Consider the following 16,289-nt stretch of genomic DNA (forward strand, 5'->3'; position numbering starts at 1 on the left):
TAGAAAATTCTGCTGCACTTCCCATTTCTTTTCCTCGCCATTTGCAGCCTTCCTTACCATTGCACTCCCCATAAAATTACATTAATATCTACCTGGACAGTAATGATGATGAACAAACAATCAGACTATTTCATATTACTGATTTTTATTCAGCCAAGTGACAATGGTACTTAAGTAATTTTTCATTTAGTTAAAATTACTGGCTTTGGTTGAAATTTCATTTTGAGGTCCAGGCAATGTTACAGGGAGTTAATGCTGTTTTGATTTCCAAGTATCACTTCATATTATCCAAAACAGTAATCATAGGTGCACTTTCTAGCAACAGTGTGTACAGGTGGAAACCAGAACAATAAAGTCAAACAACAGAACAATTTTTGCTTCTGAAACAATCAAGGGCGCAAATTAATCATAAAACAGTAAACAGTGTTGCTGCCCAACTGTGAAAGCCATAGCCATCCAATTAGAATACTAGTGACCATCTTACTGCTCCATGACCACATAATCCTATTCTGTTCTCCACACATGCAATCCAATGGGAATATTTAAATAGACTAAAAAAGAATTGCAAACACCTACACCTCCACTACCCTCATCAAGATGGTACCGCGCACAGCAGCCGTGTTGCGAGCTCCGTTCCAACTTTACAGTATACTTTTGATTTCTGCAATATCCTTCGCATTTCCTGTTCAACTAGCTGATAGTCACATCAGATGTTATACAGGTGCCCTGTTTTTCAAATGCTCGCTTTACGACACCTCGCTATTACGAAAGACCTACATTAGTTACCTGTTTTCGCTAACAGAAGTTGTTTTCACTGTTGTGAAAAAAGGCAGTGCGCCCCGAGCAGTCGAGCTCCTCCCCTGGAACTGCATTCTAGCCGCCTTTGCTTAAACACGTGCCTGTGAGCATCTGTGCTTTATCTCGATTCATTTTGTGCATCTGTTAGCAAGATGAGTTCTAAGGTATCGGAAAAGCCCAAAAGAGCTCTTAAGGGTGTGACACTTAGTGTAAAACTAGACATAATTAAGTGTTTCGATCTTGGTGAATGAAGTAAGAACATTGACTGCACACTGAACTTGCCTGCGTCCACCATTTGCACTATTTACACGCTGAGAGAAAGAATCTTGAAAGCTGCCGATGTTACTGTTGGTTCTGCTCGTAGCAAAGTGGTCTCTTTTAGTCGGCATCCAATAATGGATAAAATGTAAAGTCTACTGCTTGAGTGGATTGATGGGTGTACAAAGTCTGGTGTTTCGTTAAGTTATCTTGTACCTAAGGAGAAATCAGTCAGTCTTTTTAATAAGCTGAAACAGAAAGCACTGGACAATGGTAATGAAAGTGTTGCAAAAGTGGAATTTAAAGGTAGTCATAGGTGGTTTGATAGGTTTCTGATGTGAGGGCAGCTTCGTAGCTTAAAGTTTACTGGAAAGAGTGCTTCAGCTGATACTGAAGCTGCTGAAAAGTTCCCAGCAAAACTGAAGAAAATAATTACAGAAGGTGGTTATTCATTTAAGTGTTTAACTGTGACGAAACTGCAATTTATTGGAAAAAATTGCTGAGAAAGATATTTATCTCAATAGAAGAAAAGCAGGCTAAGGGGCACAAGGCATCGAAGAACAGGTTTACCCTAATGCCTATTATTAACGGCACTGGTGACGCTGTCCTTAAGCCTCTACTAGTGTACCATTCAGACAATCTGAGGGCACTTAAAGAAGACACTTCCCGTTGTGTTTCGTTCACATCCAAGTGGCTGGAATACCCAAGTACCCAAGTGCTTTTTTCTGAGTACATGAGTGGATACGTTAGTCCTTTTGTTGAAAAATACTGTACAGAAATTAACCTCGATGCTAAGTGTCTTGTGATTGTCGATAATTGTGCTGCTCATCCACCTGGCATTACCAAGTATGGCGGTAACATTCGTGGTCTTACCTCCGAATACGACATTGTTGCTGCAGCCGTGTGACCAAGGCCTAATAACCACAATTAAGGCTTACTATACACAAAATGTGATGCGTTTTATTTTAAGTGCCATTGACAGAGAGGAACTCCAAAGCATCTTTGCGAGAGATCTGGAAAGAGTACAATATAAAACTGGCAATCGCCAACATTGGAAATGCTCTTAATAGGCCTACAATCTCAAAGAGAAATGGCGTTTGGAGGAAACTGCGTCCCAAAGCAGGGAATAATTTTAAAGGCTTTGATCCATTAAAATAAATACGGCAATAGTGAGTCTGGCTAAAGAGGCTGAGTTTGAGGAAGTTGACAAAGATGATGTTGAAGAGGTTTTGGCATCCAATGACCAAGAAATGACAGATGAAGAGCTGATGAAGAGGAAAGGATAAGAATCAAAACCAAACGCAGTAGCGAACGGCCCAAAAGTGGAGTCATCCAGGAAATGAACGTGAAGCAATTGCGTGAAGTTTTCGCTGCAATGATCGCAGAAAAGTTTGACTTTAATTTTGAAAGGATACATTGGTTTAGGGCATATTTGCAGAATGGCTTGAGTGCTTACAAAGAACTGTATGATAGAAAAATGCACAAGGCTAAGCAGTCAAGCATACTGTCGTTTTTTAAGCCTTCCACATCAGCCACAGCAGACGACGGACCTCGACCTTCGACGTCGAGGCAGGCAGACATAGGAGGTGGTGAGCTGACTGTCCTGATGGAAACAGACGACGATGAGATGACACCCAGTCTCCTGTACTTCCCACCAACGCAACCTCCGACAACTCAGTCTAACACACCTCGTCAGAGTGCCCACTGTCTTCCCGATTCCAGTAAGTGAAACTACACTGTACATACATTATTTCTACTTTATATAGGCTGTATATTTTTATGTGTTATTTGGTATGATTTGGCAGCTTCATAGCTTAAAGGTTACTGGAAAGAGTGCTTCTGCTGATAGTGCTTGCGTGAGATTTTTGCTATGCTAGACAGTGCTGCAATGATTGCAGAAAAGTATTCCTACATTATATAGGCTGTGTATTTATCACATCATTCCTGCTTTTACTAAATGTTACTGTTACTTTAAGTTTTATGTGTTATTTGGCATGATTTTGTAGGTTATTTTTTGGGTCTGTGAACACTCACAAACTTTTCCCATATTAATAAATGGTAATTGCTTCTTCACTTTACGACATTCCGGCTTACGAACCATTTCCCAGGAACGCTCTACCTTCGGATAGCAGGGAAAACCTGTATTAACTACCCTGCTGCACATAATATTTATTATAAATTACTATAATTGCACATTTGAACAGAAACATAATGAAGATTTTTACTCATGTATATGAAGGATGTAAGTAATAAAGCCAAATCAGTACCTTTGAAAGCTTACTGCAAAAACAAAAGCAGCCACATGGTAACTCATTTAGATATCATGACCTTGTTTGCAAACCAGTTATCCTCATGACATTAGGGAATCAGATGTGTAGGAGCCATGTATCTATTTTCAGACTGGATTGTATTTTGGGTGGCACGTTTTATTATGGGTAATTAGTCATGTGGATTGGGGCTTGGTAGAAGCAAAGAGTATAGTTACATATTCTCACTTTGTTTTAGTTAGTCGGCTCTATCTGGTTGAGAACGGTTGAGCCAGGAGTGATTTTTTTTTGTTGACCGTTAATTTTGCTATATCGCTAATTGGAATGTTTATCTCACTATAAGGCCGTTTGTCTTGGTTTCATAATAAAAGGATCAAAGTTACTTTTCTCGACTTGGAACTTAGTTACTTTGGAAGCTCGTTATACAGTGCCTACTCCTGTACTCAGCCACTCAGCAGTTTGGCTTTATTTTCAAGTAACACCACAAAATGTAAATCAATTGAGTCTACAAGGTCACTGAATACTGCTTTTAATCTTGTGGTTGCATAACATTTGCTGCTGCAATTCAATTAGTTCCTCATTGGAATCAATGTGATATCTCAGATGTCAACCGCCCATTAATTTGATCCCTCATTAACCCAATATCTTTTTGACCCAGCAACCAATGATTTCTGATCCGATTAGTGCAATACAATATCATCTTGAGGATTTTAACAGAGGTTGAATGTTGAAATAGAGTTCTTGAGTCTCATTAAAACATATTTTAAAACTATTTCAGGTGGATATAATAATTCCCAAGCTCCATATCCCAAAATGGATTAATGGCATTGGAACAGTCTATCCAGAGTAACAGAGTTATGCTATAGGCTACAAATCACATGGTATTAGTAGCAAGTTCTAAACTTCCTCAAAAAAAAAGGAAGCAAGTAACATAATACCTCATTCCTACTGAGAGGGCAGTGACTTGTTCAGGCCTATTGTGAGCAAGGTCCAATGTAGTAGGAAGGAGCATGACATACTAATTACGACAAGTTATTATCGAGCAATTTGGGGGGGGGGGGGGAAGAAAGACCAAAATATGTTTTCTGGTTCATCCTGTTTTATGTAGGTAAACACTCAAATGGTGGACTATTCTGAGTAGGCATTTGATTCTCCCAAGCCCCAAGCATTAAACAACATTCCAATACTGTTCTGTTCAAATCATGGGCTCACTAGATGGCAATGTAATGCAAACAGCTCCATCCTTCAATGATGCAGTGACACTGTCACATTTTTGATTGCATAGTTGCAAGCTGAACTGAAACACAAGAAATCGCAACAGAGATCACATTGTAAATGATCAATGATAAAAGTTGAAAATAGGGAGGGAAAAAAACGAGAAGCTTTTCAGATTCCTTTCAGCACATATCAAACAGGGCCAAGTGCACAGTCTGAGCATTTTTAGAAATCAATTTTAGTATCACTTTAAAACAAATGAGTGGAAAGTTACACAAGTGAAGGAAATAACATAAAAATTAAATTGTCTGAGGAAAAACAAAGTTGTTTTAGTTTTCGTAGTTGAAGATTTTCATGCTGGAAAGCCTAATATTTTCATTTTGAACCATACTCTCAAAATCTTTGTGGTCATGCAGTGCAAAATATTACAGTAATTACTACTAATTTTAACCCACTTATGGACCTTGAACCAAAATCAAACTGAATTAATCTCTGAAGTTTTCAATCACTGACACAAATCTTGAAGAAAGCACATCAAATTCTTTACAGTTGCACATTAACTCACAAATACTAATTTTAATTACTGTCCTAAACATTAAAAATAACAGTGTGCTTCCTCAGATGCAAACGGTAACAGACATGAAAAAAATATTAGGGGTAAGAATATGGATTTTACAAAGGGATTTTAAAAAACAAGAGAACAATGGGATGAGGGAGGAATGCCTGATAGAGATGAAGGAAGGAAGGGAGAAAATCAGCACAGCTTGTAACAGTGGCATTATGAAGAGAATAGAGTTGAGGCAGGGATCTGTGGAGGAAGACAATGGATTTAAACTAATTTATTTAGGATCGAACTGCAGATGTGATGTCTCAGTACAAAAGTATGGTGAGTTCAGAATACAAGGAAGATGACTCAGCATCTTTAGACACATTGCCAAGGAGCAGCTCATAATTGAGCCAGAAGAAAGGGAAGGATCCTGGGATGGGGTGATCACCAAAGGAAATGAAGAGAACCACAGTGACTGTAAGTTTATTAAGAAGGACACAGAAAAGCCTTTGGAGAAAAAAAAAATCAGACAATTGTGGCAGTGTATCTAAAGAGACTGAAAATTAAGAGAATACAGTCACCATCATGATGTCAGCTAGGCCCAGACTCGAATTGTTTGTGGTCTTGTGGTAGGAGTTGGACAATCAACCAAATTTGTTGTGGTCAAATATGCATTCATTTAGAAGATGACAGAACAAAAAAAAAATAGACTTGAAAAGTGTCTGGAGATCAGGCGCAGTTTTTTAGGATATTGAGTGTAGTGGTAACTTTAAAACAAACCAAAACCACTGAGGGACTAGCCAGGAGATCGACATGCTTCCAAATTAATAAAGTTCCAAAGTCAAAAAAGGCATGTTCAATCCCCTATTACAAAGCAAGCAGAGATGAACAATCTTATAGCAATAAAAAAAACTAGCGAAACCAAGTTAGTGATATAGTATTCAAATTAACAAAGCAGCAAATTTAGCAGTCGAACTAACGTATACAAAGTTAGTGATTAGTAAGTGTTCCAATAACGTCCCAATGAGCATAACTAAGCCAAACTAAATTTGCAATCTCAATGGCACTAAGAGGTCAACTAAAAAAATATATTGTTCTCTGTAGCTCAACCCATCTCCACAAGACTATACTAAACTAACAAAATGAGAACACGTAACTACTCCTTTGCTTCTACCACTCCCCAACTCATGACAGAAAATAGATATGTGGCTCCTAAACTGGGAGTCAATTCATAACTATTTTAATATACCCTACTGAAATCACTTACAATAGCAAGTAGAATGGGTGTAAGAAACGGAAGTGTAGTGGGAAAGGATCTGTGGAATTGTAAAGGGGCCTTACAGATAACATTACATTAAATGACCACGATGAGAGTTAGGAGACAAATTTAAGGGAGGCAAATTCAGAACCTGTTTGGATAGGTACACAGATGGTAGGGGTATGGAGTGCTATGGTCATAGTGCAGTTAAATGGGAGTAGGCTGTTTAAATGGTTTGCCATGAACTAGCTGGGCTGAAAGGCCTGCTACTGTGCTGTACTTTTCTAGGATTTTAATAGCTAAGGATCCCAAATTCATGGGCTCAATTTTTGTTATCATCCCCAATAAGCACAAGTTAAAATTCTTTTAAAATGCTTAGATTATTAGAGATGGCAAATAAGTAGGGGGAAAAAAATCAATATTTTGTATTGTTTACATACCCGTTACTGTGGGTGACCTGGTAAGAAAACATTTATTTATCTCGCAGTTTGCATCAGCAAAGAATTGCTATGGAGAATTTTTTAAAATTAAGCTGACAAAATATACCTGAAAATTTACCCAAGCAATTTGTCCACAATGCTAAATCTGTTAAAATGATGGACACAGAGCCAAGTTAGTTGGTACCCAGCTAAAAGTTACCCAGGATGAACAATCAAGGAATAATTTAGATCATTATATGAAGATGAGCAGGGGATGAACAGAAGATATTCAAATAGAGTGGGCCTGATGAACAAATAAGCAATAGCTTCCATGGGCACAATGACCTTTTCTGGTTCGAAAAAGCATCAGCCCAAATTGCTGCTTTTTTTTTGATTTACAGTTTAGGAATTGCAAAAATAAAATCAAACACATGCATAACATAATCTGGCAATTTAAGGAGAAGACAGTATATTTCAAATAACAAGTCATGTCTTCATACTTATATAGTTACATTTGCCCATTTCGATCACCATACAAGGCATTTAGTATGATGTTGATACCTGGTCTAAGTTTTTGAACAGCAGAATGTCTTTACAGGCATCTTGCAATCTTCTCCTTTGCTCATCGGTTTTTGGATGAATAACCTACAAGAGAAATATCAAGTAAATTTATTAAGTTTCATTCTCAATAGCATAGTCATTTACTTGAGGGCCTAACAAACAAAACTGGAAAATCCAAGGCATTATACACAATTGTCATCTCACCAATACTATTATAGGTAAATGTCAAGATGGTCCAGGAGTAATACGCAACTACCAAATCCCTTACTTTGGATTCAGAACTGAAAGGACTGCAGACTAAATATCCTTTCACTATAGGAAGATAATCAGAATCAGGTCCAATATCAATGACACACATACATACATTTATATATAAGGTTCTGTATATATCCTGGGTTCAGTGGCAATTTAGAAAATTGGATAGCAGAGGGGAAGAAGCTGTTCCCGAAAAGTGGTGAGGTAGTGTTCATGGGTTCATTGTCCACTTAGAAATCAGATGGCACAGGGGAAAAAGCTGTTCATGAATTGTTGGTGGGTGTTCCTTCAGACTTCTGTACCTCTTTCCTGATGGCAACAATGAGAACAGGGCATGTTGCAGGTGGTGGGGGTCCTTAATGATGAATGCCACCTTTCTGAGGCAGTGAAGAGCACTAGGCAAAAATACATATAAACTCATTGCTATTAAGCAGGCCAAGCTTGGCTTATGTTGTTTCTTGCAGTTTTTTTTAAAAAGAGAAACAGTGGCCTGAGATATCATAAACTCAAAACTGCAGGTAAGTTGACATGGTCTAGCAAGTTGAATTGAATTTTGTTTACCAATTATTGAACAAATTTTAGACACAGACACTTCTGTATATTTGTAAAATGTCGAGAACACCTTTGCACATTTTCTGATATGACTTATCTTTCCCACTGTTTTTTACATTTTGAACAAAATGCTTTGGTCTATATTTTCCCATCTATAGCACTGTTCACTGCAGCCACTGCTGCCCTCTGCTGTTCTTTCTAGCATCCTATAAGGCAATAAACTCTATCCCTATGTCTTGTTTTCATCTTGTTATGAATTTGGGACAGCTGGCATGTCACAGTATGAAATAAAGGAACTTTATTATTGACAGCTAATCACCTTTAAAAGCCCAAATATTTGTTCTTTTCATTAATGTTACTGTTACCATTTAATGTTGCTTACTTTTAATTCTCTAATTTCCCCCTCCTTTTTCTTGTATCTTGTACAAGTTGTTCCAGTTTGCAATTATTATTTCTCAATAAAATTTCTTTTAGCTCAGATTTTCTTCTTTCTGGTGGCTACCTTGGTTTTACCTCAAAGGTATTTGCAAAAAAAGTCCTCCTTCTTCTTCCAACCCAGGCTCTGATGCAGTAATCCCCAAACAAAATGAATATAGTCTGATTTTGACACCATCACAAGTTATTGGGCACACGTGCACATTTAGAAATTTGGGCAAGCCTAGGGGAGAGGAGTTGGGGGTGGGAAAAGATGGGTGGGGGTACCATTCAGTTTCTCAAAATATGCATATTCCACTTATCACATTATTATACATCATCCTATAAAACACTGCATACCCGTGGTTCCACATCTTCCTCTTCCTCATCAGGATTGAAAGGCTCCGCACATACTTAAATATAAAAAGAGACACTGATAAGTTTTTAAAAGAATTATGGAGCTGACTGAAGAAAAACAAAAAAGTGTTCAAAGATCTGAAACATCCTCATTACTATACAAAGTATGATTAATATCCATTAAATAACATCTATTACATAATCAAACACAAATCTTTAATTTTTCAATTGTGAAAATTTCTATGAAGGGTTACACATCACTAGACATGGATATCACATCATTTTCAAATAAAGTAAAATGTCAGTGTTCACACAGGCTTCAAGTTTTAAAAGGTCAGGGTGTAAAAGGAAACACCCAAAAGTGTATTAACAGCAGCACTGATTATTTTGTGATGTGGTATTTGGTGCTGAGACGCAACAAATTATACTGTACATCATTTAATAAGATTAAAATGTTGGAAAGTCAAGCTCCCAATTTAAAGGTTAGTGCTACAGAATCCCTTCCTTCAAGCATGCAATTAAATCTTGCATGCACTCTGAGATCCTTAAAATAAAGCCAGAACATCAACCATCAAACATCTGCAGCAGAAGACCAAGCAAAACTTGCAGAAGGCCTTCCCTTCCAATCACTACCTTGACCTGACAATAGTTGTTTTCAGTGAAAGCTACAATAAATATAGCCATGTCAATATCATGCTTTGAATTTTTCAAAAAAAAAAAAAATCTCTTAAAGCAAGTCCAGACTGGTAGACCTTCATCTACACATTTTCTCCTCTACTCTCCAAAGCATGATGTTTCTGGCCCGCATCCCTCAAAATAAATAGAATGTTTATCACCCATCACAACCAAATCCTAATACCTGTTGACCTATAACAGATCCTGATTAAGCAACATCTCAAGATTCTCACCCCTTTTCCTAAATCCATCCACAATTTTAGTTTCCCTCATCTTCCCCCCATTCTATAACTCTCTCATCCAATTCCACCATCAGTGGATTTAGCTTGCAAGTCTTAGTTCCAAACCTCTTCATCTCTCTCATCTCATAAAATGCTCCTTAAAAGCAAACTCTTCCACTGAATATTTTGTCCAGAGCCCAATGTCCTTGTGGCTTCATGTCTGATACTAATTGGAAGCAATCTCATGAATAACTTTGGGACTACTTCACAAAGGGATCCTTGACATACCAGAGCAAACACGAGGAAATCTGCAGATGCTGGAAATTCAAACAACACAAAATGCTGGTGGAACACAGCAAGCAGGCAGCATCTGTAAGGAAAAACACTGTTGACGTTTCGGGCCGAAACCCTTTGTCAGGACATACCAGAAGTTGTTGCAGTTACAATTATGAAGAGTAGCAAAAACAAAATATTGAATAGAATACCTTCCTCAATATTCATTCACCCAACTACTCTTCACCATCATTACAAGCCACCCAAGTTACCTACGAAACAATGTTAAGGACAATTGTGGGTTGAATAAGCCTCAGCTATAAACAATCTCCTAGAGGAACTCAGCAGGTCAAGCAACATCTGTGAAGGCAAAGGAGTTGCCAATGTTTTAGGTAGAGAGCCTGCAGTGGAAAGGGGAGACATTTAGCACAAAGACAGAGGGAGTGGTGAGACAGGGCCCAAAGGTGACTGGTGGACTTGGGAGGGGAAAAGAATGACAAGTAGGGTCAAACCAGGTATGGGAGAGGAAGGGTGTGGTTTGGAAACAGAAGGAGGCAAATGAAGAATAGAAGCGGAGGGTAAAAAGGGAGAGGCAGATACAGCAAGGGAAGGTGACACACACAAAATGCTCGAGGAACTCAGCAAGTCGGACATTATCGATGGAGGAGAAGAAACTGTTTATTTACTTCCATAACTGCAGCCGGACTTGCTGAGTTCCATCTACCTATTTGTTTTCATCTCTACCTCCATTCATCATCCACCGACCTCTGCCTCCAACTCCACCCAAACCGGCTCGGCCTGCCTGTCATCCTTCTCTCCTCCATTTACCAGTCACCTTGGGATCCTGTCTCACCACTCCCCTTCTCCTTTGTCTCCACTCTGTTCTCAGCACTGATTGTGGGGGGGGGGGGCCTGAAACTCCAACAATTCCTTCCCCCGGCAAGTCTCTCCAGCAGAATGATTGGTGCTCCAAATTCCAGCATCTGCAGTCTTATGTCTAAATAAACTTCACATTGATAACCATTCACAAAAATAGTTCAGTACAATAATGCTTTCAAAGCACTTGGAGCTTAGTATCTCCTTCATAAGTAGAATCTATGGTTACTCTTGACAAGGTTTCTAATCATTTATGATTGCTTTGACCAATGTTATTCACTTGAAAGCAAGTTATTTAATTATTAATCTAGTGATTAAGTGTCATATAATTTAAGACCATCTCTTAAATATCCATTTTAGACAACTTGTTGTAAAATAGCACTGTCCTATTGTGTCAGTGTAACAAACCCAAGGAATGCAATGACAGAAAATTTATTAAAACCACCAGCAACCACATGGAAATTACAGTCATCATAAAGTAAATCATAGAAACAGCCCGTCTACGCATACTGATCAGGTCTTCTGCCTAATTCCATCTACCTGCAGCTAGATCAAAGCCCTTCATACCTTTCTCATCCCTGTACCCATCCAAACTTTAATGTTACAATTGCATCCATGTGTTCCATTTCTGCTGGTAGCCTGCTCCCCACTTGCTCCCTGTGAGCAAAGTTGCAATGAGTTTTTAAACGTGATCACAAGGGAAAAGATACAAGTCTACCACAGGAGTCCAAAATCACACTGTCAATACCAGGCGATAAAGTCTGACAATCTGACAAGATACAAGGAGAGATTCTTGTATACAGATAATTATTTCAGTTGACGTGTGTAAATAATTTGAATAAAAATTTGACTATTTCAGATATTTACAATTGTTTTTCCAAAGGTTCTGTTTAATAATCCAGATATAATGAGGTTGGAAGTAATACTGATGTTGTGCTGTCTTTACGACAGTTATTTAGTTTATAATATTTTCGCTTAGTAATTCATTCAATAGTATTTTCTAGTTAGAATTAGAAGTGTTTAAAGTGTATTCATTGCATGTAAAATATATCGGCATGCGATGACGTCACATCCGGTTTCGCCGCGTCTTGTGGGAAAACACCGGTTTGAAATTAGCGCGAGGGTGGGGGCTTTCCACGAGGCTCACCTGAGCAGAAGCAGTTTTGCAGGCATGAGAAATCACAGTGAGAGCAACGCTGTAAGTTAATAGATAATCGATATATTGAACTAAGATGTTAATGCCGATCCTGTTAGAAGTAACGACGGTAGATAATGTTTATGCTTTCGTTAGTTAAAGAGTCGCGGATAGTTTGCATGGAAGTGTATTTAAAGTAGTCAATGGAGCAGGTAAACTCTCTCTGTATACTGCACCTTAGTGTAATGTAGTTATAGTCACCTTTGCAAGTATTTACACTTGAAATGTGATATTAAGGAAGGAACAAATACTGTATCAATCTTGTATTGTTTTATCAACAGTTTTCACCATATGTTAATGTGAAGAGTGAACAGTAAATGGTTAATCTTACTGCGATCTGGTTTGCATTGGCTGTGGTTTATCCGGACGTTAAATTCGGCGTTTCGTTACACCCGAAGGAGAACGTTACAGATGTAATTCATTCAAAATAGAGACTCTGCATGCAGTTTGATGACTTTAAAGCAATAACTACCAGTTTAATAGAGCGAAGTAGTTGTTTTTACAGAAAAAAATAAACCTCTCCCCATTTAGCAACAGATTACTTTTAATTCTAGATATTCTCAATGCCTAGAGTTGATCCACCAGGTTACCATTACCAGCCTATTCCTGTCGAGATCTGAACAATCTATGAGAAGTATTGAAAGAAACAGTACCAAATACAAATCCTGCAAAAGCAACTTCTGCAAAAGGATGAGCTACAGTGAGAAATGAAAGTAAACCTGTGCTGTGTATTGATAAAGTAGGCAGTAAATATCAAGGGGTTAATTTCGCAATGTCAGCGATATGAGTCCATCAGCAAGAAATCATTCTGCTTTCACCCTGGCTACAGTTACTAAATACGATCCACAAACCCAATCTTCCTTTGAGACGGTGTTTACAAATTTTTTTTCAATAAGCCAGTCTCAAACTAAAAGTTGCAAATGCTGAAAGTTTTAAACATTACTATTGAAGACGCCGAATGCTATTTCAAGGTCAAATCACATTGGAAGCCAATTACTGGGACTTTGAGTTAAGCAACTTCTCAAAGCGATGCAGCTACCTGAACTTGATGAGGTATTGCTGCACTGGTTCCTGGACAGTGGGAGTAAATGCAGATTGGAAAGGTAGCTGATAATGCTTTTCAGAAATAGTAGGAGATGTAGAGTATGATAACTAAATTATTCAAAGTACATACCTACTGCTACTCAACCCAGCAGTAATCTCATGTGACAAATCATATCAAGAGCAGCATCACCAGCATAATAATTTGTCTTTCAAATTGACACCAAACTGTAATAACATTCAAAGATGAAAACAGCCTGCTGAAATTAGCAGTTAAAAGTAACAGCTTTTCAACCACGGATACTTCTGCACGCTCCTGATTTAAGATAATCTCTTCCTAACTTCCACGTTATTTATTGCTTTTCCTTTTTTTTGTGTGTTTTGAACTTCAAATCATTATGGAATGGGGTCAGTAGGATTAGAGTTTCACCTTCCACATCAGTTTCTCTGGGATAATTCAGAGCCCCAGCTTATTCCAGCCACTTTCTAATTCTAGTCATCAGGCGTAGAGCGAGAAGAGAACTCTATTCAAATCATGATTTCAGAGCTTCATTTTGTTGCAACTGCAACTAGGCTTGGATCCAATTTGTACCAGTTCCAGTCCTTGCCATTCACTCAAGGATTGCAACCAAGAATGAGATCCAAGAGAACAAACTGCTGAAGATATTGAACAAATAATCCCCAAGACTGGAGTAATAAAAACACAATTTAAACTTGAATAGACAGAGTCCTATGACAATTTCCTGCATCACCACATCCTGAACCGGCTACATCTTCTATTCCTGGCCGGTGTGTTCCTGCTTTCTGATTAGACCAGCAAGGTGACTGCTCCTTCCCCCAATGCATCACAACATCTACAGTCAAGGTCAGAGCTGTTGAGCTGAAAGATCATCAGGATGCAGATGATGGTGCTGTTGATCTCACTGTTCTCATCCAGCTCACACATTCTGCAGTTACAACAGTTTTGTCTACTAAATTGGATTTTACATATTCACTTAATAGTAGCTAATAATTCATTAACTGTATAGTCCTCAAGCAATGTGTACAATTCCTGTCTGTGCCTCACAGTGCATTTGGCAACAACCTTGCCGTTTCTGTAGCATTTTGTCTGTTTTCTTTACAAGCCCAAGTTGCTATCTCGATGCTCAACCCAGCATGGAGTGTAAGGAACCGGCCAGGTTCGAACCTGGGACCACTCGTCTTGAGGTCCGGTGCTGGTGCCACTACACAATCACAGGCTGCAAGTAACGTAAACCAAATTTTTTTGGTCTGACAGTTATGTTTTGTTTGATTGTATGAAGCTCACACAAACCTTAAGTATTGGAGGCAGAAATAATGGCTTCCTAACCCCCACCGCACCAAAACCCTGACCACATCAGCATGCTGGCAAACTTACACTCAATGCAGCGAAGTTTTCTTTTTCAAACCAGCTGACTGCTATTTAAGATTTAGAATTCACTACATGCTCACACCATCTCCACAATGACTTACGGAGCAGACCACAATGAATTTCAACAGCATCTCGGAAGTAATCAGCTTAATTCAGATCTTCTTGCCATTATTCCTTTCTTTCAATGCGATATTGACTGAGTGAAAGCAGCCATCAGTTTAATTGACATACTGCTGCCCAGTCACTGAATGAAGAACTTGTTCAACTCAGTAACTCACTTCCAAGGTCACAATTAACAAAGGAGACAAACCCAACTCTTGGGACGGGGTGGCTGGGCCTGAAATGTCGACTGTTTACTCTTTTTCTCAGATACTGCCTGACCTGCTGACTTCCTCCAGCATTTTATGTGTGTTGCTTTGGATTTTCAGCAACTGCAGATTTTTTTCCCCCATGTTTAAGGGTTTAATGAAATTAAAGTAACAACACTGCCAACTACAAAATGAAAATAACTAGTTATTGTTCTTAAAAAGTATTCAATAAATTAATTTGTACACACTTTAATATGCAAGTCAACTATTAAACAGATGGTTTGTCTCATTTATTCTCATTATTGTAGAATTTTAATAAAGAAGGGTGTCCTTTCAGAATGGAAATGAGGAGGAATTTCTTTAGCCAGAGAGTGGTGATATGTGGAGATCACAGGCAGCTGTGGAGGCCAAGTCTTTACATATTATTTAATACAGAGGTTAATAGATTCTTGATTGGTCAAAGCATGAAGGGATAAGGCAAGAGATTAGGACTGACAGGAAAAATGGATCGGCTATGATGAAACGCCAGAGTGGACTCAATGGGCCAAATGGCCTAATTCTGTTCCTATATCTTACGGTCTTCTGATTTTCAGACTCAGCCAAGGAGGAATTTATTCACCAAAAGAATGGAGGAACTACAGAATTTACTTTGACTGTTAAACTTCATTTACATCATTATATTTGCATCAAGCTTCAGGTGAAAAAGCCTTTCTTGGTTCACGTTTGGAAAAAAATTGAGGGTCATATGTAAAAGTACATGCAGAAGGCACCATAAACCCAATTCACATCCAAAACAAGTTCAGTGTTCACCTCTTACTGTCCAATGCAATCAGATTGCATGATATGCTCTCAGTAGGTTGACGAGAGTCAGAATTTGCAAGTTCAGGTTCCTCTCTGTACTTGAGCAGAATTAACGATTGAGAAAGTGCTATACAGTTGCACTTGAAAAACCAAACCCAAGCCCACTGCATTTTCTTAATTTCCTTTCCACCAAGGTAAAGTAAATCTGCGGTGCTCCCATTAACATTGAACCCTTCAACATCAGTGACAGATCCACTCATCATCACACATATCTGCTATAGGCATAATTCTACGCATTCACTATTGCAGTGCTAAATGCACTTGAAAAAAAATTGAGCTAGAAGATGCACTGGGATTTTAAAAAAACTTCCAAGAAAAAGAATACCTCCTGTTTTTGGTGTTGGTTAATGAGGGTCAAAACTGAGGAAATGTGTGTTCAATGCAAATCTTGGCTTAGTAGCTTGAAACAACAGACAGCCTGAAGCCCAAGAGTTGTGTAGATGACCTATCCGATTCACAGCTGAAAGGACAAAGGGAGGTGGTGCGTCCAAGAGAAATGTGGAGGATAGTACAGGGGAGATGTTGTATCAGAGATAGTTTTCTTTTTA

General features: G+C 38.5%; 1 protein-coding gene across 1 annotated transcript in view; it reads right to left on the reverse strand.

Annotated features, from left to right (window-relative positions):
• The window catches only part of LOC132403801 (cAMP-dependent protein kinase type II-beta regulatory subunit-like), a 110,038-nt gene that overhangs the window by 26,988 nt on the left and 66,761 nt on the right, over positions 1 to 16,289 (reverse strand). The window contains exons 3-4 of the mRNA XM_059987495.1: positions 8,905 to 8,957; positions 7,324 to 7,407 (exon numbers count right to left, since the gene is read on the reverse strand). Coding sequence (XP_059843478.1) covers positions 7,324 to 7,407; positions 8,905 to 8,957 — 137 coding nt within the window. The remainder of the gene's footprint in view (positions 1 to 7,323; positions 7,408 to 8,904; positions 8,958 to 16,289) is intronic.

This window comes from Hypanus sabinus, chromosome 13, assembly GCF_030144855.1.
Source record: "Hypanus sabinus isolate sHypSab1 chromosome 13, sHypSab1.hap1, whole genome shotgun sequence".
Taxonomy (NCBI): Eukaryota; Metazoa; Chordata; class Chondrichthyes; order Myliobatiformes; family Dasyatidae; genus Hypanus; species Hypanus sabinus.